This window comes from Typopeltis vanoorti, chromosome 18 (genome assembly GCF_054136105.1).
Source record: "Typopeltis vanoorti isolate ZY-2024b chromosome 18, IOZ_Tvanoo_1.0, whole genome shotgun sequence".
Taxonomy (NCBI): Eukaryota; Metazoa; Arthropoda; class Arachnida; order Uropygi; family Thelyphonidae; genus Typopeltis; species Typopeltis vanoorti.
This window is the reverse complement of record NC_143566.1, coordinates 42,709,390-42,736,929: the sequence shown is the minus strand read 5'-3', so window position 1 is coordinate 42,736,929 and position 27,540 is coordinate 42,709,390. Positions and strand designations below refer to the sequence as shown.

The 27,540-nt window shown below is 36.5% G+C and overlaps 1 protein-coding gene across 2 annotated transcripts in view; it reads right to left on the bottom strand.

Annotated features, from left to right (window-relative positions):
- Positions 1 to 27,540, bottom strand: part of Maf1 (repressor of RNA polymerase III transcription Maf1) — a 173,980-nt gene that overhangs the window by 109,237 nt on the left and 37,203 nt on the right. For both annotated transcript variants that reach the window (XM_090408734.1, XM_090408735.1), the window contains exon 3: positions 13,842 to 14,001. In XM_090408734.1, coding sequence (XP_090264860.1) covers positions 13,842 to 14,001 — 160 coding nt within the window. The remainder of the gene's footprint in view (positions 1 to 13,841; positions 14,002 to 27,540) is intronic.

The window sequence follows — 27,540 nt, the reverse complement described above, 5'->3', positions numbered from 1 at the left end:
TTCTCCAAAGCATCCTTCCATCTTCACATTGGTCTTTCTTGGCATCTCTTTCCACCAGTATCCAAGTTCTTTAGTCTTTTTTATGTTATCCTTTTTAACTTCTGTATGATTTTTCCATTCTTCTATTTGTTCTTACATCCAATATCAATGTTAGTTGTGTTTTACATTTTCTGTGATTAGTGTGTTCCTAATTTTTTTTTTATATTGCTATCCTTCAGTTTTTCTCCATGTTGTCATCTCCTTTAGTGTAACTTGTGTAGTTTCTGTGAATATTTCTGTTGCTTATATGAGTATTGTCTGATACCTTCTTTAAAATATAAGAATCTGTAAATTCTTTTGTTTCTTTACATTCTTAATTGAAAAATAGTTCATGTTCTAGATGATATTCAAATTCAACCAAAGGCATGAAAAGTCTCGGAACACTTCACAGCCCTAAATGCTATCTACAGTGATATTGACAGGAACGCATTCTCAGTATACAACTTGGATATACAAAGTAATAAATCTTACCCACTCTCTCTCTCTCTCTCTCTCTCTTTGTATATATAGTATATATATACATATACACAAGGCAAACATCCAGAGCCTTCAACAGCTCAGTTGATACTGCCACAGCCTCAAATCCTGTCAAAGATGCAAAGAACCAATGTAGGGCTTTTCAAATAAGGCCTACCTTGTTAGCCAGTCTCATACAGAATCAATCAAACCTGGGTTCATTGTGCAGCAGACCAGTCAAAGAATACACACTTTGTCAGATATAGCATACTATAGTAATCTACAATTCAGTTAACCGACTCTTGCATGTCAACTACTTCTGATAGAGGTCAAAGAGTTTGATAAATTACTGTATGTACATAGGTTTGACTGCCATATCATGACATTAATGAAGGTTAAATTGTACCTAGTTCCCACACTGTGACAGGCTACTGAGCTTAACACATTAAGGCCTAGTATAACTTGGTTGGCTGACTGGTTAGTGTATCCACTCTCCAACTAACAGGCTGCAGGTTTGAATCCTGCTATGGACATGAATGTTTGCGATTGTCTTTAGGTGGGAGATGAATTTCATTACCTGGAAGGAAACAACTACTCTGCTTATTGGAAACCAAAGTGGCTTGAAAAAGTCCATTTTTGTTCTCAGACTGTAAAAAATAAATAAAAATACAATATATATATATATATATAAAATTAAATTAAAACTGCTAATGCCTTTGATTCCCTCACAGGGAGTAGGCGAGGCTCTTTTAGTCCTAACTTTTTGGAGACCGAGGGGATAGTTCAATTTACACCAGAGGCCAAATTAAAGATAGCTGACCCAAGACTATCACTAACGATATTCGGAATCTGGTAAAGAGAGGCAACTGACAAGTACTGCCATCTCATGGTCCCTAATCCTAACACTATATATTTATTGTCTGAGGTAGTGTGGTTCTACAGTCAATTTTCTTGAGTTTATGGGACGAAAAACCCAAGTTTCCAGGAGAAAAAAAAAAAAAAAAACCATTTGTCCATGCCAGAGATCGACTAACTCGGGAACCAGCCAAAGAAAGCTTAGCAATTTTCTTCTAGTCGGCGACTAGATTTGAACCAGTCTTCCTTTGGGCGGTCAAGTGCTGTGGAGTGCAAATGGCACTTGCACATATATAAATTAATAAAAAAAATAGAGAAAATCCTCAGTCCACCCATGGTATGAATATACTGCAGTTTTATGCAACTCCCACACACATATAATATGTGTGTAGGAGTTGCATAAAAAAAAAATATGTAAACCAAGATATGAAAGGACTTTAAGAAGGGAAAGATAAAGGTGACACACATATGCACAGATTGCTGAAGTATAATATGGCAAAGGTTGGCTAATCTAAACAAACATTCATATGAAGTATTAAATCAGACTAAAACAAATGTTAATAACTAAGACAGTAATGTTTATTTTCTTTATTTTCATTATACTAGAAGCAGAAATTTGCATAGAATATTTTTAAAGCAGAACAGAAAACTTTTGTGTGTGCATATGTAAAAATTAGAGCCTGTAATTTACAGACAATTTGGGATTCACACCTTATTCAAAAAGATATTGGAAAATGGTATGAAAAATTATCTGAAAGAAAAGGCAGTTACAGTATATGTCGGCACATGCGACAATATCTGAAGTTAAACAAAATTGCTAAAAGCAGAGACAAACCTATACTCTGAGTATAGAATCCAAACGTTTGAACTTTGTGATAGAAAACATCAAATGATCATCTAGCATCCTATGGTAAGGTGCTATGTAGTGGCTTTATGAAAAAACTGGATATACTATGTGAATTCATTATCTTCTTCTTTGAGTGCCATCTCCTATTGGAGGTCAGCGACCTTCAGTCATTCTGAATAGTCTTCCAGAGCTCATGTCCATCCACTATCTGCCAGCCAAGATCTTCCTTGTCCTCCTCTTCCATTTATCTTCCCTTTTATAATCAATTGAAGTAGCTTATATTTTTCATTACAAATTAGGTGACCAAGACATGCAGTTTTTCTTCTTTTTATGGGATCTAAAAGTTCACGTGATTTCCCCATTTGTTCCAATACTTTCTGACTGGATGTTTTTGCTGTCCATGGGATTTTTAACATTCACCTGTATAGCCACATCTCAAAAGCTTCAAGTTTTTTTTTATCGAAATTATTAACAAAGCGGTTATAAAATATAACTGCTTTGTTAATACTTTATGCTAGCCTGACCTCTAGTAAAAAAATAAATAAATCAATAAATAATTTTTATATATAATAAATGTAAAAACATATTTGTTATTATGTTCCAAGACAATGTTCATGTTAGTATTGGTCTCTTATAGCATTTAACCATCCATACTCTAAACTTTATATTTAAATTGCGGTTACACAGTATTATAACATATTATCTGCTATAACAACTATTCTTGCGATCCCTAAAAATCTGCTCTAGTGCAAGTTGCCTGTATACAGACAACTCCTTTGTGTTCTTGCTTCATGGAACAAACATAGAGATAGCATAGAGTCTAGAGATAACATATAACTTTTTTATTAATCAATATTTTTATTGGATGACATTAATGGCATCATTTGAGCATTGCATGCTAAGCTCTCCAATATGCCAAATGTCAAGCTCCAGACAATTCAATTCTCTAACATCTTCAAAAATAATACTAAAAAAAAGCAAAGGCTCACCATATATTAAAAAGTTTATTGTGGCAAGAAAAATACAAGAGTAATTGATCTGTCTTCGGTTCAACTCAAGAATGAATCTATCAGCATCCTCAGCCTGCATCACTATTATGCAACAGCCATCAAAAAGAGCCTTATCTAGAATTTGCTACACTGAAGAAGCTTTGCCAGAACAAGATGAGGGTAAAGTAAATAAGAGTAATGGAACAGTAACTCTTGATTCATTGTGTTTAATTTACGGAGACAAAAACAAACGTGTTAGAGCAATTATTTATAATTAAGAAAATGACACCTGATGTTTCAGCCGCTATCGATGTCATCACCAAAATAACATACATACTTATTAAGACACAGGCAAAATGACACCAGACAACAAAATATAACTGCTTTGTTAATAATTCATGCTAGCCTGACCTCTAGTAAAAAAATAAATAAATAAATAAATAATTTTTATATATAATAAATGTAAAAACATATTTGTTATTATGTTCCATCGAGTCGTTTTTGACTCCTGGTGATTCCATGAACATACATTCTCCATTAAGATCTGTCCCTGGCCATATCTTTCAGAATTTCCAAGTGCATTCCAGTTGTTTCTTTAACTCCATCTAATTCTTGGTCTTCCTCTTCTCCTGCTTCCATCAACTTTAGCAAGCATCATCATCTTCTCCAGACTGTCATTTGCTCACATAATATGTCCAAAGTTTTTGCTTTATGATCATTGCTTCGAGGGAGCAATCTGGCTTTATTCTGTCTATCACTGATTTATTGGTTTGCTTTGCAGTCCATGGTATTCTTAGTAAGCATCTATAAAACCCATAATTCAAATGCATCTATTTTCCTTCTTTCATTCTTTCTCAGGGTCCAACTTTCATATCCATACAGTACCACAGGGAATACCATTGCTCTCACGATTCTGATTTTTGTTACGAGACTATTATCTTTATCTTTAAAGATCTTGCTTAAATTTGTCATTGCTTTCTTTCCGAGTAATAATCTTCTTCTAACTTCTTCAGTACAATAACCATCTTGATCAATTCGGGATCCTAGGAGCACAAAATTGTTAACTGCTTCCATTTTCTCCCCATCTACTTCAAAATCATTAAGTTCACATGTTGCCATAACTTTTGTCTTTTTGAGGTTAAGTTTAAGAGCATATTTAGCACTTTCTTCTTTAACTTTCATAATAAGTTCCTCCAAATCTTCTTTGCATTCTGCTGGCAAGGTGGCATCATCTGCATACCTCAAATTATTAATATTTCTTCCACCAATTTTAATTCCAACTGAAGACTCCTCCAGCCCTGCCATTCTTAAATTGTATTCGCTGTACAAGTTAAACAGGTACGGAGATAAAATACATCCTTCTCGCACTCCTTTACCTATTGTGAAATACTCAGTTTCTCCAAGATCTGTTTGGACAGTAGCTTCTTGCATAATAAGGATTCCTCAGAAGGATAATGAAATGCTCTGGCACTCCCATTGTTCTTAACACATTCCAAGTTTCACATGATCTACAGAGTCAAAAGCCTTGCTATAGTCAAGGAAACAAAGGTAGACATTCTTTTGATATTCCTGTGCTCTTTCTATTATCCATCTCACATTGGCGATTTGATCTCTTGCTCCTCTGCCTTTTAGAAATCCTGCCTGTTCACCTGGCATTTCTCTCCTCATGAATGGTTCCAGTCTTTTCTGAATGATCTTAAGTAACACTTTACTTGCATGAGAAATCAGTGCTATAGTTCTGTAATTTTTGCACTCTCTTGCATCGCCTTTCTTCAATAAAAGTATATAAACTGATTTTTTCCATTCCCTAGGCCATTTAGTTGTGATCCAAATTTGCTGAATATAGAGCTGTTAAAATTTTAACTGCCTCTTCTCCCAGGGCTTTGAGCAGCTCAATAGGTATTCCATCTCCTCCTGGTGCCTTCTTACTGGATAGCTGTTGCAGTGCCCATCTCACTTCACTCTCCAGTGGTACTAACTCCTGTGTATAATCCTGCTCTTCAAATTTCTCAGTAATTTTGGAGTCCTTTCTGTAAATGGTTTCTGTATACTCTTTCGGTCTTTCTTTGATGTCTGCAGCTACTGTAAGATATTTTTTGTGTTTACTTTCCAATATTGTCACCTTGGCACTAAACTTCCCTGTTAGTTCTGATCTTTTTGAAAAGATCTCTTGTTTTGGTCTTCTATTTGTTGGCATTCTTGGTCAAAGTATTTTTCCTCGTCTCTTCTGGCTTGTCGTTGAAACTCTGCATTCAAATGCCATACTTCTTGCAAATTTCCTGTGGCCTTCATTTTCCTCATTTCCTGAGCAGTTTTGTTGATATCTTCTGACAGCCATTTAAACTTCTTCTTCTTACAAATGTTGGAATATTCTTCTTTGCTTCTGTTTTAATATATCTCTTCCCATAGTTCATCTGGTTCTTTTTAACACTGTGACATGTTTGGAGTGCATGATCTGACAGGCCTGTTTTACCATAGTGAAGGAATTTAATTTGATGTGGCATTGCCATTTGTATTCGTCTTGCCTTGTTGGACTCATGTACCCTGTTATCCCTATGTGAGCAAAGTAAGGAAGGGGATCTTTGGATGAGAGGAGTTTTGCAAGAGGTCTGAAAGTTGCCTCAATATTATATTTCTGTAGTGTTCTATTTATTTTTTCCGATATCTCCCTAGCATATGGGATGGCTATGGCATTTTTGTAATATTTTTATGCCTTTCATGGCATTATTACTGAGGATCTTGTAAACCTTTTGTTGTTGTTGTTGTAGCCATTTTTTTTTATAAAGGTTTGGCTAATGATTATATATTCCTTCTTCAGTGCCTGCTCATAAGCAAATTGTTAGGGATCTATATTTGAGGGTGTTGATGAACCCTAGTTGTTGTGTTGGATAGTGGAATGAATCTTTGTGTATGTATTGGCCTGTGTGTGTGTGTGTAGTTTTGTGGTAGACCATGACGGACAAACAGCCTGAGGGAAGACGTGACTAGTGCTGGAAAAGGAAGAGTTAATGTTATCAATCTTGATGGTAAATTGGATATGATTGTGTTGTTTGCCTTAGGAATGTATTTAATGTTTGGCAGCCATGAGGTGCAGCTAATGCCTTTTTGTTCCAGTATAGGGAGCAGGCGAGGCTAGCCTCAAGACCCAATCATGAGGCTAGATGGCAAATATATCGTCAACATATCTGAGCCACACTTTGGGCTTTAGGCGATGAATCTAGAACTCATTGCTTGAAGTCTTCCATGTAAAAGTTAGCTATAAAGTGGGGATGGGGGGTGAGCCCATGTCCATAATTTCTTTTTGCAGGGAGAAATTATTTTTTCACTTTTGTTAGAATATGAACAAAAGATGTCTACCTGAAGTATTTTAAGACCAATTTACAAAAACCTAACCCATGAAGGCACTTCCTAAAATTATTAGACAATCCTGACTTTCTGAAATCACTAAAAAGTTAAACCTTATAATCCTAAAACAAATATGTCATCGAGGTCCATCATCCAACATTACTGGTTCCCTAAATAAAGGGCCAAATACTTAGTTCAAGAGCACACACTTTCATTATTGGCTAAAGTTCCATATAAAAAACTCTGTACACTTTAAATCTTGCTTGGAAAATTTAATCCTCAAAGATACAGACATTATGATCAGTTTCAACCTAGCCTCCCTCCCTTTTCACTAATTTTCCCTTAAAAGAAACAACAGAACTAATTACTATTTGCTTTCCCCTTGAAATATCTACTTTATTCTTCTATGCTATGGCTATTTTACTTAGCATTAAAAAACAGCTATAGGCTCCCCCCCCCCACCTGCCAAGCTTTTCATGGAACAGTGAAAACATTACCACTACATTCCACTCAAACCAGCAATATGGCTATACTACACTGATGAACTACATTGGGTCTAACAACCTAGGATCGATTTTCCATTGAAAAAGGAAACAATAATTGTATGCCTTCCTTAACATCCTACTCACCTACTATTATTATTAATATCACAGGCTACTCCACCTCATTGAAGGAGACCCTAAACATCATGTCAAGTACTGTCCAACATATGTACAGTGTTATAAAGAGGGATTATTTAGTAATTATTATCAATCGTCATTTGTTATGAGATTTTTTCTATAACGATTATTTCTATTTCCAAGTGTTTTTATATATATATATGCACAAGGGTTCAATTCCGATTGGTGCAATAACTTTTAACTGTTTCTTTCAGAATCCGAAAAATCAGTGACTGAAGACCAAATATACACATTTAATAACACAAAAACAACATATACACTTCAAATAAAATTACACAACTAACTACAAAATTAACTGGATCCAAGGCCTTTTAAAATAAACTTACACTTTAGAGATCACCCATTCTCTGATTCATTCTATTACTGGTTTGTTTAACATATACTTAATCACATCTACTAGACTAAGCACATTGTTTACACAATAACAAAATGTTCATAGTCAGTTTCTTTGTTAAGGCCTTTTTCCGAAGATGTAAGATTCTCTTCTTCTTTTCCATAGGATCCTTTCTCGTCACCCTTATGTAGCACACATTATTCCTCCTAACTCTGAAGTATAGATATTCTGAATTCACCGAAGTATAAGTACTCTTACCTCACGCAGTTCAATTCTGTTAATTTTTTGTACCAGCAAAAAAAGTTTCTTCTACTGCTTTATCTAAGTTGCTAAATTCCATCTCCTTTTCCAGTAGAAATAACAGACAGATCCAGCGTCCTTAAGACAGATGAAATTTTCCAATCAGTGTTTCCTCAAACATTCCTACAGAACGTCAACTGCAATATTTTCTTTTATTTACCAATACTTATTAACAGTCTTAACTCCTCCACTTTAAAGGCTCACAGGTCTACGATTCCTTTTTCGGAATCTGCTATTACTATTCCTCCCACTGTCACATACAACTAAATAAACTTCATAAGAACAAAATTCCTCCGTCTGCGTTCTTAAACTTCCATTAGCTCTCTCTTCTTTCCTCCTTTACTTCGATACCGAGCGCTCTCTTGTTGTTTCTATTACCTCGATACTGAACACTCTCTCTGTCAGCTGTCAATCACCAATCAAACTCCTCAGTGAGCATGCGCACTCCATGAAAGTGGCAAGCAAGAAGATAGGCATAATAGCTGAGGTGTCGTCTCCATTAGCGTTACGAGAATGTCTTCACAAAATACCACACAATAATTTTAAACTACAATAAAATTTCTGAAAGTAACACAATTATCTAAATCCAATAAGTACATAAATTTTTTAAATGCTTAAAATTTCATTTTGACAAAATAACATCAATAATGGTCACATTGCAAGTGCCAACAATGCGCGTTATGAAACCAAAACTAATAATGTACTAACATAAACAATATGTAAAAATATTCAGAATTTTAAATTATCATTCTTTGCTTTGAACTCATTCACAGTCATGGCAGCCACAACAGACTATGACAACCTATTCCTCTCATTCACCACTCTCCAAGCAAAAAACCTAGTTTTAATACCCTTGCTAACTACACGCTTACTCAGTTTCCAAGGATGGCCCTTAGTTCTTCCACTACCAGACCTATTCGGAAAAATTTCTTCCGAATTAATCTTGTAAAAAACCTTCAGTAATTTGTATGATTGAGACATATTACTCCTTTTCCACCTGTCAAACAGTCTTTGTGTAAACCACAAATCTTCAACCTGTTCTTGTACGGTTCATTCCATAGACCTGCTACCATCTTGGTTACTTACTTCTGGATCCTCTCCACCTCTTCCTCATTACCAAGAAACCCTGGTAACCAGATCTGTGTGCAGTAGTCAAGGGGGGGGGGGTCTTATCAAGGCTCGATAAAGAAGAATAATAACCTGCTTGTTTCTGCTCATCAGGGTATTTTTCGGTACCCAAGTAATCTGATAAGCTGCTTTAGCCACTTTTGCTATGTGCCCTCTAATAACTCCCTATCTACTAGCACTTCCAAATCTCTAGCTTCTTCAATTTCTTGGAGTAAGTTCCATCAATGTGGTATAGTTGGTAATCTTTTCATCCCAAAATGCATAACTTTACACTTTGCCACATTAAACCAATATCTATTCTCCTTTGCCCAGACTGCCAGTCTATCCAAATCATCCTGCAAAATTTTAACATCATCAGTATTAACTATTGATGTACCCAACTTTGCATCATTAGCAAACAACTGAACAGTTCCTCTCAGACCCTTTCCTATATCACGTACAAATTAAACAGTAGTGGCCCAAGGGTTCTGTTCTTGTTTCACAAGAACAGAGCCCTGTGACATGCCACTAGTCATAGGTCTTCTTCTGGACTCGACTCCTGAATAAACTACTCTCTGATATTTCTCCATCAACCACCCTCTTATCCACCTCACAAAGCCTATATCTATTCCCCATATCCTGCAGTTTACCTGCCGGATGGAATGGAACCCCAATGTAAGTCGAGGGATGACTGTACTTCCTTTGCTGAATCAATCAATATTTTCTTTGCCTTTTGTTGAGGTATTTCCAAACTTTGATTATTCTTCTTAAACTCTTTCATCCCCCCCAATAACATTTTATATTTGAGTCTACAGTTCCACTTCTGAAAATTACTTGCCTTTGATTCTTTTTCAAAACTTCCTATTTTAGTTTTTTTCCAGTAGGCATACTCATTTTTATTATAGTCAAAACTAAAAATCGATAACTTCTTATTTTAAATCCTCTGTACAGTCTTGCTTCCTGAACTAATTTGAAGATATCACTTTGAATAACGCAATCAGCAAAGGATTTCTTTTCTCACATGTTTTCTCTCCATATGCACATCATTATGTTGGAACAATGTGTTAGTAATGAACAGAAATCCAGCAGTAACGAGTTATAGTGACTTTTTTTTTTTTTAAATTCCCAGGGTGTTTCTAAATGTTTGGGATTCATTCATTTCTGCTCTTCCTCTCTAATGGTTAAACAATCCTCTCCTTCTTCTCTACTAGAACCTTCTGCTGGACAAAAAAAAAAAGTACAAATAAATCTCATTATTCAATTTCATACTTTGAAATTTGCCTACATTACTCTAGTTGAAATTGCTAGCATTCAAAATAAAGTTTATGTTCTAACATAAAAATGTGCACCTATTCACATGGAGAGAAGTCATAAGAAAAGTCTCATTGTTTACAGTTGATAGTGCTATCTTCATACTAGGTTCAGGACTATAAGAATATACAGGAAGTTTTAAATAGAAACAGTCACCATTCAGTTTTGAGCTGGATAAATATGAATTTCATAATTTTCATACTGAAAAGAAAAATACGTTCAGGTTTAAAAAAAGAAATGAAGTCGAGAAGCTTTCAGAGGTAAACTGTACAAAAAAACTGAAATATACAAATATTACTCAAGCCAAAAAATGAAAGAATTTGGAAACAAGAAAACCAAATTTTAGTGACAAAACCTAAAAGAAACAGTAACTGATTCAACCAGGAAGACATGCGATAAAGATATCATAAAAAAAACTTAACGATGGTCTTAAGAAGTTAAGGAGGCAGTCATGGAAAAGAAGTAAATGTATCAAATTTCCAGTAAGTAAGTCAGCATGTGTAAAAATGTGGTCCCACCAATATAAAAGGTTTATCTGTAAACCTGTAGTACATTAGTACCATGGGTGTGCTAAGGATATTTTTAATATCCTTATTATCCTTATTTCAGTCAATTCATTGCAATCTAAAATTGCAGACGATAAATATCAGGAAAGTGGCAAATTATTTTGGGGGGTATTAAAAAAAAAGAAAAGAAAAAGTTTAGAAATGGAGGAAAAGGAGTACTATAAAATCAGAGATGATAAACATGACAAGGAAAAAACCATGACAAAGATACTCTAGATGCTCGGAGTAATTACTTTGAAAGACTGTTAGATGACACAAGCAGCAACAGAACAGTGGTAAAAAATATACAAGAGGAATTGCAATCATAGGTTTGAATATCTGGTTAGTGGATTGGTATGGCAACTGGCTCTGTGATAGATATCACAGAGCCAGTTGCTATAAAGTTTAGTACTAGAAATACTGATAATAAATTTTTATATCAATAATACTGACAGTGGATTACAGGAAGATAGTCAGTTATTTGCAGATGACAAGAAACTTGGGTTATTAGCAACAGTCTGATGCTGTAGCCCTTCAAGTGTATTTTCCTGTAGCAGATACAACCAAAAATGTTTAAATATAGAGATAAAAGTTTTACAGTGGCTATACTGAAAAATTTAGAAGGTCTGGGTCAGAGGGTAGAATTGCAGATGATTGCAGTAGAGCTTTCATTGTATCCATATATAGAAAGGAAAATAAAGCTGAATGTGAGAATTACAGAGGAATTTCTCTATTGAGTGTTAAGATTTATGCAAGTATATGTAAGAAAAGGTTAAGACAAATTGTGGAAGGGAAGCTTGGTAAAGAACAAGTTGGGTTCAGGGCAAATAAAGGTTGTAAGGATCAGATTTTCACTTGCAGACAAATAGTTGAGGAATCATGGAAATATACCAAGGATCTGTATTTAAGCTTTTGTAGATCTGGAAAAGGCATATTACAAGGTGCCAAGAGAAACGCTACAGTTATTTGGCTTAAATGGGCCATTATATAGTGTAATATTTTTATGTAATATTATGTCTATATTTGAGTAAGTCAGCAGTTAGAATTGAAGGAGGTACAAGAAGATGGTTTGATATCAAATCCGGCATAAGACAAGGGTGCATATATTCATCATCTATATGGATCACATCATCAAGGAAAGTGGTATTAAATCTAATATCAAAATTGGAGATGTTAATCTCAGTTCTTAAGCACATATTATTATACTCCTAAATAAATCCAGTACGAGTCTGCAGGATTTCATGACTGCTGTAATAAATCTGCTATGAAAATCAGTAACATGTTCTCCATCCTGAATGGAGAACATGTTGCTAAACAATATAGAATAAATAAAACATTTCAGCTATTCTGGCACAATTTTTAGTAAAGATGGCAAATTAAATATAGAAATAGACAATAGAATTAGCAAAGCTGATATGGTAGGAAGTCAACTGAATAAATTTATATGGAATAAGAGAGAAATTAGTAAAAACACTGGACTATCTGTATACAAGACAGTGTTTGGCCCAATTTTAACTTGTGAATCTCTTTAATTTTTACACAGTCCAGAAACCCTGCTCTAGAAACCAAACAGAACTTATTCAGACCATTTCGGATCTGCAATAAGCAAGGTGTTTGTCTAACACCAGGCAATGAAATTCATTATTATTATTATTATTATTTGACACCTCCAGGGAGTCCTAAGACTCATCGAGGGAGGGCACCTACTTTACAACTCTCCGTCTCCACTAGAGAAAATAAATGCCATCAACAGCAGTATGATATTGAAATGTGGATATTAGGAAAGAACCTGACATTGTTAACATTGAGGAATGCATTAGGAGAACTAATCTCAAGTAGTATGGTAACTTAAACTGTAGGTGGGAGATGATTTCAAATTCAGTACTGAGTACTGCATGAAATTTATATGCAGACGATGAAATTTTCTAGTGGGATAATACAAAATGTATAATAATAATAATAATAAAAAGGCCTGATTGGCTAGCGTATCTGCTCTCCAGCCAAAAGGCTGTGGGTTCAAATTGTGCCATGGGCATGGATGTTTGATTGTCTATGAAAATAATAGTGGTGATAGTGGACAGTAGATGGCATTGGTGTAGATGAGGTTGAGTGGTGGAGACGGAGAGTTGTAAAGTAGGTGCCCTCCCTCGATTAGACTTAGGACTCCCTGGAGGTGTCAAATAATAATAATAATAATGAATTTCATTGCCTGGTGTTAGACAAAACACCAGGCAATGAAATTGATATGAAATGGTCTGAATAAGTTCTGTTTGGTTTCTAGAACAGGGTTTCTGGACTGTGTAAAAATTAAAGATAAAAATAAAATAATAAAAAAAATCCACAGTCCACTCACAGTACTAATGTACTGCTTTTGTGAGTGAAAATCACATAAAAAAATAAAAGTCAGCTAAATGTAGTGAACATATCTGTTCCAATTCTTTTGTTTACCCCAAAAAATTTGCTCCAGTCTAGAATTAGAAAACTATGTTTTCTTTTTTTTATTTGCTGCTGTTTTGCCTTTCTGAGGTTAAAACAATGATGCAACCAAAAAGCAACCTTTATGTTAGTCTTCCAACTTAAATCAACCTCAATATTAAAATACACATGATACCAATTTACAAATCACACAACTAATATCTGTATAAATTTAGATATATATAAATTTATATTCAAATATCAATGTAAATATTTTAGAGTAAATTCATATGGATGAATTTTTTTTCTTTCTATTTGTTCTCAAATTTGCAAAAGAATACAAGCTTCAGTTGTAAATATTTAACTATAATTTTAGCAGTCAGGAATCCAGCTATTATTAATTAAAGAACTTCTTGTTCAATCTGAAGAAAAGAAAAATATTTTTACTCTGAGTTCATTTTTACTATGGAAATTTCATCAGTGATTTAATTCTCTTTCGTAAAAATTCTTAAAATGTATGTATTTAAAGTTATACCATATTCAAAATTACTTAGTTAAATAAACACCTTACTAAATAATATCTGCAAATTTCTTTTTCAATGAAGAAAATGAACTTACAGTTAAACTGGGTTCCTTACTGAATTCATCACTTTTAGCCTGACTAAAATCATAATCAGGATGAAAAGAAGCATTTAAAGTAGCTATCAAGTAAAACAATGTCTTTCGACTTATAGTGTCACACAGAGGACCCTGGCCTTCTCCATCACTTTGGCTTCGACTACAGAAATACAAAAAAGATCATCACTACATTCTTATCATTACAAGAAAAAAAATTATATTTGTAATGAAACTAGTGTAAAATTAATAAATTAAAGCCTCGTTTATAATGTCAAAGAAAAAGCTAGTATTGGTTAGACTATAATAAATTTAGTTTAATCCTTTATCCAAATGTAAGCAAACAAAGTCTGCACCTGAAGTATCTTCAGGACTGAGGCAACTCGTGGTAAAGGTGGTCCAAGCTCTCATCACTACTTGTCTTAGTATCTCCTATAATGCAAAGCACATCTCCTTGCAGACATGTATAATGCTATGCATTAAGGGAAGGGCCACTATCCAGACCGGTTTTGACCTTTATTGAGGTCTCGTCAGTGGGAGCCAGACCCAGAGGTAGTGATACTAAGGTGGAAGCAATGGAGAAGTCATATTCACCTATACGAGTTGCCAAAAGGTGTACCACCTTATTATTAAATTACTCTGGATTTAGAGAAAGATGTTGGAAGTTTTTTTTCCCACTTGGTTAGACTATAATAAATTTAGTTTAATCCTTTATCCAAGTGTAAGCAAACAAAGTTTACTCCTGAAGTATCTTCAGGACTGAGGCAACTCGTGGTAAAGGTGGACCAAGCTCTCATCACTACTTGTCTTAGTATCTCCCATAATGCAAAGCACATCTCCTTGCGGACAAGTGGAAAAAAAACTTCCAACAACTTTCTCTAAATTCAGAGTAATTTAATAATAAGGTGAGACACCTTTTGGTAACTTGTATAGATAAATATGACTTCTCCATTGCTTCCACCTTAGTATCACCACCTCTGGGTCTGGCTCCACTGACGAGATCTCAGTAAAGGTCGAAACCGATTGGTCGAAGCTACACCAATGCCGTAGCCCATGAAGTTTTAACTGAAGCTCGGCTGTTGCTGTCACCCAGGTGCTGGGGAGTAATGAATGGCAATGCTGTAGCCCATGAAGTTAACTGAGACACAGTTGTTGCTGTTACCCCTCAGATGACATATGAGCAAATGAACGGCTCTGCTCGGTGGTGAGGTGAGCCTGCCACGGGGTAGAGCCAACGCTGAGAGTTCTTCTCAGTGGCAGGGTGAACCTGTTACTGATGGGAACAACACTGAGTTTTTGGAGTTTGACCTGTGCTTGAACATTCAATAAAGGTCAAAACTGGTCTGGGTAGTGGCACTTCCCTTAATGCATAGCAATATACATGTCGCAAGGAGATGTGCTTTGCATTATGGGAGATATTAAGACAAGTAGTGATGAGGGCTTGGTCCACCTTTACAACGAGTTGCCTCAGTCCTGAAGATACTTTATGTGCAATCTTTGTTTGCTTACACTGGGATAAAGGATTAAACTAAATTTATTAAAGGCTATGAATTCTGTAGGATATTTATATGTCACAGAAAAAATGGAATACTGAATAAATAGATTGTGACGTTACTTTTTTAGCAGGAAGAAATGCAAACAAGATCCACTAGATCATAGATAACCATTACCCACTGAAACACTGTGGGGTCTTAAGTAACTGATGTTTGGTACAAAGAGAAAGGAGTTCCACATACCCCCCCCCCCCAAAAAAAAATACACTCTGCAAACAAGCGATGTGAGTGATACCCATCAAGGGTATGCTGAATATACTTTAGAAACTCCTTCTCCATTCAATGCAATTTGGCCTTCTATATCAGAATTCTGGCTGGCCTAGTACATCAGAACTACCCTGATGGCAAAACACATAAGGTTTCTTGATCAGCCTAGTGCATAACAATGCTGACATTCATACTGCCAGATCATGCTTCGTGGGAGGTTGAGTATTATTAGTATGCAAAAGACACCATCAGGGCAACACTAGTATGTCAAAGACTTTCAATAATCATAATTTATAATTATGAATCTTTTTACAGTTGTTTCTATGTTCATATTTTATTAGTTTTGGTTTCATAAATATGTATAATTGGCACTTGCAATGTGCCCAATGAGAAATCGATGTTTGAGTTAAAACGAAATGTAAAGTACGTGAGATTTATTGTACTTACTTGACATAGGATAATTGTAATAATGTCAATGGTTTTGTATTGCAATTCACATTTGTTAAGTTTTGTGATACTTGTCATTCAGTGTAAAGACATTCTTTTTACTATATCAGTAAAAAGAGAATGTATATATCAGCCATTACTGACTTCTTACTTACAGCATAGTTAAAGAAGTGCACATGCTCACTGAGTAGGCTGATGAGTGATTGACAGCTGACACAGAGAAAAAGAGAGAGAGAGAGAGAGAGAGAGGGAGGAAGATATCAAGGATTGCAAGAACTATAGAACCATTAGAAAACAGTGGAAGACAGGCAGGCAGACTTTCCAGTTAGAGCTGCAAAACTGCTTTGAGGAGCTACAGGATGACGGTGATCCGGATAGGATGTGGGACACCATCAAAAATACGGTCGCGTCTGCTGCCTCGAGGACTGTGGGAAAGAGAAGAAGGCATGGTTTAATAGAGAGTGTGAAGAAGCTGTAGTGAAACGAAGGGAAGCACTATTGAACTACTTAGCGGACAGCAGGAAGGCTGCATATGAGAGGGTGAGAAGAGTGGCGAATATATGTCTATGTAGGGAAAAGCGGAATTATCTTAATGAGAAGGTGGCCAGCATAGAATAATAGGGTGGCGAATAATGGGCGGGAAATGTACTGGACGATTAAAGCCATGCGAGATGCCCAGACACAAGCAGCAACCATAAGAGATAAGAGTGGAAATCTTCTAACAAATTCAAAAGACACTCTCACTCAGTGGCATAGATATTTTGAGAACTTGCTGAACGTCAATACCAGAGAACCACACTCCTTACCAAACTGCTGAATCATATATTGAAGAGCCGACATTAGTGAGATTACTCGTGCTGTCTGCATGCTGAAAAATAATAAGGCTCCAGGAGTGGATTGCATTCTGGCGGAGCTTCTGAAGAATGGCGGGGATGTTCTGCTGGAGCAGCTGCACAGACTCATCTTGCTGCCATGGCAGGAAGAACGTTTGCCAGACGAGTGGAAGGAGGCACTGATCCCCTGTATATAAGAAAGGAGATAAGTTTCAATGCGGCAACTATAGGGGCATCTCACTGCTGATGACTGGCTACAAAGTGCTGTCTAACATGACGCTAATGCGCCTCACAACATATGAAGAAGAGTACCTTGGTGATTATCAGACGGGTTTTAGGAGGAACCGTTCTACAATAGACCAACTCTTCACGCTGCACCAAGTTTTTGAAAACTGCTGGGAATATAACTGGGAAGTCCATAATATTTTCATAGACTTTTCTAAAGCCTACGACTCAATTATATGCCCAAAAATGTGGCAGGTGTTAGAAGAGCTGGAAATTCCTCGAAAACTCCAAAAAATGGTGCAGGTGTGTGTAGCTGGTTGGAGAGCAAGAGTGAAAGCAGAAGGTGAATTGTCAGACCTGTTTCAAGTACAGACCGGTATAAAGCAAGGTGATGGGCTTTCTCTGATTCTCTTCAATCTAGTGCTGGAAAAAGTAATTAGAAACATACAGCAAGTGGCAGGTGGAGTTGACATGGAGATGCAGGTCAGGATTCTTGGCTACGCAGACGACCTGAATGTCATGGTGCACCAACTGGATGATGCCGTGGCACTGGTTACTGCTATTGAGGAAGTTGCAGAAGACGTTGGCCTGAAGATAAAGTACCTTTTCATGAGTCGCCATGCTGCTCAAGATCTAGAGGGAGCTGCTCTGTTTGAGAGATTGACAGAATTCAGGTACCTGGGGTCTATCGTGACTGAAGAGAACAAAGTCGAAGTTGATGTCCAGAGTCGGGTGAATGCCGCAAATGTGGCCTACTACCAAGTGCATTCCCTTTTCGCCTCGCATTTACTGTCTTGGACTACAAAGGTGGGACTATACAAGACTTTGATCAGACCTGTTCTCCTCTATGGTGCCAAAGTGTGGACTCTCACAGTGAGGCAAGCCGACCACCTGAGCGTATTCGAGAATAAGATGCTACGACGTATCTATGGAGGGGTCATGGCAGACGGAGTTTGGAGGAGGTGGTCTAACGCTGCCATACATTGTACAACTCGGCACATGTCTTGACGGAGCTGCGAGTCCAGCGTCTTCGGTGGCTGGGCCTGCACCATATGGGTCCCGAAAGGACTGTGAGACAAATGTGGGAGGCTCGACCTCGATCAGGGAGGATGAGAAGGAGATGGGCGGATCAGGAGGATCTGCAGGCTGTCGGATAGTTGCAGAGGACCATGGCGTCACGTGGTGCTTGAGCCAAAAGTCCCCCCGGGCTGACAGCACCTAGATAAGTCAAAGTAAGTCATAGAAATATTAGTTCAGTCTCTCATTCAAGCAAGAGTTTTTTAAAGATCATTCTAAATAGGATTGAGGCCAAAGTTGAGGAAGAGATGCCTGAGGAACATGAAGGTTTAAGGAAAGGATACCAGAGATTAGATCCTTTGTGCTTTAGACAGATCATTGAAAAGTCTAAAGAATTTAGACTCCTTATGGTAATGTGTTTCATAGACTACTCCAAAGCTTTTGACTGTGTCCAGCATATCAAATTGTTGGAGATAATGAAAATGATGGGTTTTCCTCAACACATTATCAGGTCGATAACTAACTCTTAGAGTGAGCAAGAGGTCATGGTAAGAACAGGTGGTGGATTAACTGATTGGCTTTAGGTCGACAAAGGAGTTAAGCAAGGTTGTTTAATTTCTCATCACCTGTTTAGTAGCTATGCTGAGGACATTATGCATGTAGCATTAGATGAGCTTAAGACAGGAATTAGACTGATCAGTAATGTGAGGTACACTGATGATATGGTACTCCTTTGTAATGACAAGGAAGTTAGTTAGTTATTCACATTCGGTTGTCGTATGGTCACTCCTGCACCTCGTTAGGTTTTGGGAGTGAAGCAGCCGTCTGCTAGATCTGGTAGGGTTGCAGAATCCCTTTCCACACAGTGTTAGTAACACAATCACAAACATCGAACCCGTAGCCTCTTGGCTGGAAAGTGGATACGCTAATCACTCACTCAACCAGGCCGGTATGACAAGGAAGAACTAAGACAAATTCTTGATAAAGTTAACGAGATCAGTAAGAACAGAGTACTTCAACTCAATCCTAGCAAGACAGATTATGGTTCTCTAAGGAGACATACACGGAGAAGCTCATGAGAAACATGTAGTTTAATGGAGAAAGAATTGAGGAAGCCAACAAGTTCAAGTAACTGTGATCCATTATTAATGTGAAGAATTGCTATTCGGAAGACATCTGGAGACTAGGAATGGCTAAAACAACAGTCAGAGACTTGTCTAAAATCTGGAAGGATGGAGCTATCCTCCACAGGAACAAAGTTGAGGATTAGTAAATGAGTATTTAGGCTTAGGTGCTGGTTTACTTTCATGTTGTACTTTAATGGAATAATTTACAGCACAAATAGAAATAAATAAACAGCAGGTTTAATCGATTTCAATATTTCGTCTCAGTCAGAGAGACAACATCATGTTAAAATTTTTGCAATAACACACACAAAAACAATAAGTAGAATAAATAAAGATTGAAGTCTTATGAGGGGTACCCTCTATGGGTGCTGTTGGCTAGCCTTAAATGTTGGGTAGGAGACAGGCCTAAGAATTAAAGTTTCCCAAATTTTGGGAAGTTTAATACAGCCATATCCGGCAGTACTAAAATAACTGGAATTATATTTAAAATTTTTTTTTTTATTAAAGTTTATAATACTATATCCTAGTCTCCTTCAAAGTACTCTCTGTGTGAGTCAATGCACTTGTTCCAACATTTTTTTCCACTGTGTAGGAAACAGTTCTGGAACTGTTCAACTGGAATACCGTTTAAGACCTCCAGCAACTTTTCTTTCATTTCATCCACACATCAATGAATTGCTGCCCTTTCATGGTTTTCTTTATCCATGAGAATATAAAATGTCACATGGAGAGTGATTGGGCAAGTAAGGAGGATGTGGAACAATACCATTGTTGTTTTGCATCAAGAATTGCTGGACAGACAAGGCATTTGCAAATATTTAGTTAAAATTCACCAGCACGTGACATGACAAATTTGTTTCTTCAGAAACTTGCTCAATGATCTTTTGACAATCTTCACTGATTGCCTGGCAAACCTTTCGATGTTTTCATCATTTCTGCTTGTTGAAAGTTAGCCAGATCATGGTTGGTCTTCCACTGACATGTCATCATTTTTGAAATGGGAATAACCTTTTGTAGAACTGCATTTCACCTAAAGCCATTGTCCTTAAAGGCTTGCTGAAGCATAACAATAGTTTCAGCTGCAGTTTTACCCAAAAGAAAACAAAATTTCATGACAAAATCACCAAATTTGCTTGTAAGCACTAATAACAACAACAAAAACAAAGCAGCCAGAACAATGAACCAGTTCACACAGGATGACGCCACTTGCCAGACTAGCGCAGAAAACTGCACACTCGCATTGCCTAGCGACATCATCCGTAACTAAAAAATGCTCATGTGCGCCAAGTTCAGATTCTGGTTATTTTTGGGTAACCCCCTTGTATTTATTAAGATTAGGCTAGTTATTTAAGTCTGTTGCAGATTCTAAAAAGTCTTCCAAGTTTGTATTTGCTGTGATGAAGCATGATGGTTTTCGTCCATCTGATTCTGTGTAAGGTATCCAAGATGACCTGATTGACCATAGCTGTGATGGTGGATGTATTTTTTGTGTTCTTTTAGGCAGATGTTAGCAGATCTTTCAGTCTGACCATAATATGATAATTTACAAGAACAAGGATCATTGTAAATACCTGGAATAGAGGGGAGGAAGCAGATCCTTAGGAGAGCAGAGAAGGGAAGACAACTTCAAATGGTGCTTGAAACAGTGTAGATCTTATACTTAAAAGTTCTGGCTATTTTTTCAGAAGTTCCTCAGATATAGGGAATAGTAATGGGATTACTGTATGCTTTATGTTGAGAGGGATGTGAGGAGGTGGAAGGTGACAGATAATTTGTAGACGTTTTTTGGTATTGTAACCATTGGACAGGAAGGTTTGGCAAATAAATGCAACTTCTATTGTAAGGGAAGCTTGGGTGGAACAGAAGTTGAAGACTCTAGTGACCTGATCCCATATTGTTGATAAGAGTGACGGTGGGAAAATTTATGCATGAGGGTTGTTTGAAAAGTTTGGTAAATTTTCAATAGACGGTGACACAATTTGTTCATTCATACCAGTGTCGGCACGTATTATGTTTCTCATGACCCCTGGCAAAATTTTAGCCACATGCAAAGCTTAGTTGTTGTTTGGCAAACATTTAAAACGATTGTGTTTGCAATTTTCATAAATATGGAGAAAAACAAGTTTCGTGTAGTGATAAAACACTTCGGCCATGCAGATCAAAGTCGAGTTAGATGTAGTTCATGGATACTCTGCACTAGCATTAAAGACTATTTATTTTTAGATAAATAAGTTTGTTATTCACATTTGGTTGTCGTATGGTCACTCATGCACCTCATTAGGTTTTGGGAGTGAAGCCTTAGCCGTCTGCTAGAAGTGGTAGGGTTGTAGAATCCCTTTCCACACAGTGTTAGTAAGACAATCACAAACATCCATCAAGGCTTAACATGGTCGTAAGTCCATTAAAGATGAAGCCTGCTCCGGATAACCGACTGAGGTCATTACGAAGGAAATGATTGACAAAATCCATGGTATCGTTATGGAAGACCACAGAGTGAAAGTGCATGAGATTAAAGGCACCTCAACTGAAGGGTGTATAATATCCTGCATGAAAAATTTCATTTGAAAAAGCTGTGTGTGTGTGATGGGTGCCACGATTGTTGACCGTAGATGAAACTTGGATCCACCACTACACACCTGAGTCCAAGCAGCAGTCAAAACAGTGGACAATGCCCAGTGAAAGAGTATCGAAAAAAGTGAAGACCGTTTTGTCAGCTGGGAAGGTGATGGCCACTGTTTTTTGGGATTCCCAACGAATTATCATAATAGACTATTTGGAAAAAGGTAAGACAAATAACAGGAGTCTATTATGGGTCATTGTTGGGCCGTTTAAAAAAAGAGCTGCAGAAAAAACTTGCAAAATTTGTGCACAAGAAAGTGGTCTTTCATCAAGACAATGCACCGTCCCACACATCGGCTGTCACAATGGCAAAATTGCACGAATCGAGGTTCAAATTGGTTCCACATCCACTGTATTCTCTGGACTTGGTCCCATCTGACTTCTTGTTCCTAAACTTAAAAATTTGGCTAGGTGGGAAAATATTTTCTTCTAATAAGGATGTCAATGACTATTTTGCACAATTTGACAAATCCTACTTTATAAATGGAATGAAAAAATTGGAAACTCGCTGGACCAGATGTGTAGACATCGATGGAGACTATGTTGAGAAATAAAATGTGTAGACCTCGATGGAGACTATTTTAAGAAATAAAGGTGATTTTTTTCCAAAAAAATGTGTTTAACTTATCTTTTTTACCAAACTTTTCAAACAACCCTCGTATATATATCTACCTGTGTAGGTGGATTTTCTGTTAAATGAGAAAGGGTGCCATTGGGTAGATGTGTGATTAGAGCATCTAAAAAAGGCAACCAATTATTTTTTTCTTTTCCAATAGTGAATGGGATTCTGGGGTACTGACTGTTGAGGTGGTGTAGGAAAGAGTCTAATGTGTCTAAGCCATGTTACCAAACAGAGAACACATCATCAATATATCTTAACCAAATAGAAGGTTTGAGACTGGTAGTATCAAATGTATTTTTTTTTAAATACTCCATATAGAAATTAGCCAGAGGGAAGAGCCATTGGAAGTACCGTCTATCTGTTTATATAAGGATAAGTAACCGGTATGCATTTCCAGGATAAGTAACCGGTATGGATAGCAAAATTAAAACGATAATAATGTTGGGGGGGGGGGAAGCATCCCTTTCTCTCAGTGACATTATTGATCTTTTTAATTTTGGGAGGGAGGGGGAAGCATTTTATTCCTTCAGCAAACCAGCAAGTTTGAATACCTGGGATTTATTATTAATGTGGTGAAGAACTGCTGTTCAGAAGACATAAGGTGGAGACTAGGAATGGCTAAAACAGCAGTCAGAGATTGTCTAAAATCTGGAGGGATGGATCTATCTCCACAAGAACAAAGTTGAGAATTCTAGATGCAGCTGTTTTTCCATCAGTGACTTATGGATATTGTAGTAGCAAGGCTTATACGTTGGTCATACACAACTGGTAATTAGTTTACGGAATTAACAATGCATATAAAGTATATTAATTACAGGTAACTTTAATAAATAACTTCTATATTTCGGCAACGTCACGTTGCCATCTTCAGGAACATAAAGATATGGTATGTGCACGCAGGCACTAACAAAAGCAAATGAGGAAGAAAGCAAGAAACTAATATTGTTCCTAAAGTCCTAATGGTGCCCTCTGGTGGGCTAATTTGGTTGGCTTGGCAGTTGGCCTGAAGTTCTCAAAATGTAAGTCTCCCAAATTTGGGGTAGTTTCATGCACCCAAATTTGTTGAGGTTAGGAACGTTTTTTAGAGCTGCTGAAGATTCCTTGAATAATCTTTCGTATTTAAACTTGCTGCGGTGTATTATTTTTGTTTTCTTCCAACAAATTCTATGGTGGGTATCTAAGGCATGGTCTGCCAGCCTTAGATATCCGGTTTCACCAGTACAGCCGCACTGGGCTGGCAGACCACGCCTTAAATACCCACCATAGAATTCGTTGGAAGAAAACAAAAATAATACACTGCAGCAAGTTTAAATACGAAAGATTATTCAAGGAATCTTCAGCAGCTCTAAAAAACGTTCCTAACCTCAACAAATTTGGGTGCATGAAACTACCCCAAATTTGGGAGACTTACATTTTGAGAACTTCAGCCCAATTGCCAAGTCAACCAAATTAGCCCACCAGTGGGCACCATTAGGACTTTAGGAACAATATTAGTTTCTTGCTTTCTTCCTCATTTGCTTTTGTTAGTGCCTGTGTGCACATACCATATCTTTATGTTCCTGAAGATGGCAACATGACGTTGCCGAAATATAGAAGTTATTTATTAAAGTTACCTTTAATTAATATACTTTATATGCGTTGTTAATTCGGTAAACTAATTACCAGTTATGGATATTGGACTTGGAATCTAAAGAAGTCTGTTAGGGATATCATGTACTGAAAGGCAGACAAACAGATGGGTGCTAGAAAGGATTGGTAGAACTTTAAGGTTCCTTAAAAATGTTGACAGAAGAAGTTGAAATACTTTGGAGACACAGAAAGGATGACTTCTCGAAACAGTAACAGAATTTAAAGTTCCTGTAAAAAGAGGATGAGTAGACCATCAACGAGGTGAATGGATGGTGTGTCTGGAGTGACTGATCTTCAGAGAGTTGAAGCCTCCAATAAAACAACAAGACCACCTGGTGAGGACTGGTGTGGCACATCACCAAGGAAAGGCATGACCACACAGCATCTGATGATGTCCAACGAGTAGATTGGATGGATAGATGAAGGCAGAACAGTTCTTCCTGTCTATTCATATTAAGCCAGTGGTCATACAGGGCATGTCATACACTCCTGGTTGTGACAAAAGAGAGAGTTTGTCCTTAGGTGATAATTTAATATTTGGTTTAAATGTGGTGCGGTAAAATGTGGTAAAAATGTATACATGTACTACAGCATTTAATTAGACTATGCTAATTTTAATTTTCGTGTTTATTATAATTACCAGTTTATTTTGTTAAAAATGAAATTACCGTATTTGCCGGCTTATAAGATGCACCCCTTTTTTGTACACATTTTTTAGGAAAAAAAACTTTATCACTAAATATTATAATGGTATTTCAAATATAAAGTAATAAGTAGGTCTACTTGCAACAAATACCTAATCTAACTAGGAAAGAGTACCCACCTTTTAATCTTCTTCATCAAAACCCAGAAATTTATTGTAGGTTATATTTACTGTGAGTTGCTTTTTTTTTTACATCCTCTTCCTGATTCTGACAAGTTCTTATAATTTTCTCAGTTTGGGGTGGCCTGAAATGCCTCTCTGCAGCCCTGTTTCCATGTTCTTTAGCATATGCAATCACATGTAGTTGTATGCAATATTGTAGCAATGCTGACATTTTTCAGCCATAACTTGCAAAAAATTTAGAGAAAATTTAACGGCAGATCACAACAACTGTGACAACAATTGGAAAGGTTAAACGAACAGGAACACAGCTGTGATCATCGATGACAGCGCATGCACATCCACTGAACTCTACGTAACTGCAATGCTATCACGCACCACAAGGAAGCAAGAAAGAAATCGCGTAACTCGAACAGAGAAAATTTCCAGAAATGAGAGTAATAAAAAACTGAGTATCGGCGTATAAGATGCACCCTGTTTTTCAGACCTATTTTCAAAGAAAAAAGTGCATCTTATACACCGGCAAATACAATATATTGTGAGAAATGTACAACTAATTTTTTTTTTAAATAATAAAATGTCTGTTCCATATCATATGATATAAAACAGACATTTTAAACAATATTAACCTTACATATGTGTAAAGTTAATATTGAACTAAATGAATTTATTTGATTAAAAAATTATTTATCGGAAATGAAAACTGTAAAAGGTAAAAGTTTTTCATATCATAAATTTATGATACGAATTTAAGATACAAAAAATTCAGTTCTTTTCTTGAGCATTTCTAGTGTGTGAGATTTTCTATTTCAAGTAAAGCATTGTAACTATAACACGTAATATCGGCTCATTTTTCTTGCTTCATGACTGATACTAAAACTGGAAGCATGGAATGGAATGAACACTATAATACTGTAATGAGAGAAAGGGAATTTTTGGAACTTGATAGTGAAGTTTTTCTTTCTATATGAAATCTTTCATATAGAAAGAAAAACTTTAATAGTTATCAATTGTCTATGACAATGACGACAAAACAACTGATGGGGAAAGAAGATATGGCAGAGTGAGTTTTTAATATTTGTTCGTTTTTTTTGTAGTCTTTCATATTAGAAAGAAAAATAAAGATTGGAATCTTAACAGAGATAAAAGAAAGGAAGAAAGTGAAGATAATTTGTTTATGTTATGATTTTTAGTGAAAACCAGCAGCTAAAATTGAACGTGTTTTGGCAATTCTTTATTATTATTATTCAGGCCTCCATGGAGTCAAAACATTCATTGTGGGAGGTCCCCTCCTAGGAAACACAAAGTCTATCATACCACTACTTAAACTCATTGACCATTCTCGCTCTCACCACTCTATCAGGCAATGCATTACATGGCTCAACCACCCTCCATGCAAAGAAACCACTCCTCACCCTCTTGCTCACAGCTTCCTTTCATAACTTCTAGGGATGGCCCCCTTGTTATCACTCCTTCCCGCTGTTCAACCAAGCAAAAGAACTCCCCCAGTGTAAAAGGAAATTCTATGCTATTAAATTAAAGATTTCAGATGCAGAAGTTTTAGTTTCAACCCTCTGGAAATAAAGCTTCTTTAATAAATTTGTTGGCAACCACAACTTGAGGTAAATGAGATAATGTTTAAAAAAATAAAAAAATAAAAAAAAAAAAAAAAAAAAAATGTAAATTATAGAAGAAAATAATACATTTTGGAATTTAGAATGATGCTGAAAATTCACTCGCCAATTGTCTCTAATAACTCAGCTACGGTGTGGATTTCTGGAGCCACACTTTTATATATATATATATATCATATTTAATATATATACAGTAAAACCCCTTTTTTACACTTTCCAGGGGACTGATGAAAAAGTGTAAATAGCAGGAAAGTGTAAATAGCAAAAAATGTAAAAAACATTAAAAAAAAAGGCTAAAAGATGACTTACTGCTAGTATGTGACTCTACATACTAGATTGCAAAATTTAATAACTGAAAATAAACGACTTTACAATTACTTACATTTATCTATTTAAAAGAATCTTTAATTGTTGATTGTTTTTGCTTTTTCTGCACTCTTATAAGTTCCACCTGCCTCTCCACAGTGTATAAGGAATTAAATGCCCCATTGTCACTGATGCACTCGCAATATAACCTCAAAACAGAGATAGCTTCCACTGCTTCTTTACTAGTAGGAACGGTAGGTTCTTGATCACAGTCTTCTTCAACTACTTCTTCACCAAGGTGGTTGGAACTTGGTACCATCGATGTGATCACACCAACATCAACATAGTCTTGAAATGAGGAAGACTCATCCATCACATACCAGTTGTTGGGCTCTGGCATATCTTCTTCCTCCTATAGTTGTTCCTCCTCTTCCACAAATGTAACTCCTGCCTTCCAGAAACAGTTGGATAGTTTCAGGAGTAACATGCAACCATGCTTTGGCCACATAATGCATGGCATCAAGACTGATATGGTCATTTGTTTTGGGTCCATACAATTATCATGAATAAACACAGCTTTTTCAAGAAGCATTTTTCTATATTTCCATTTAAATGCATGGATGATGCCCAGATCTAAATGGCTGAAGCTAACTTGTACAA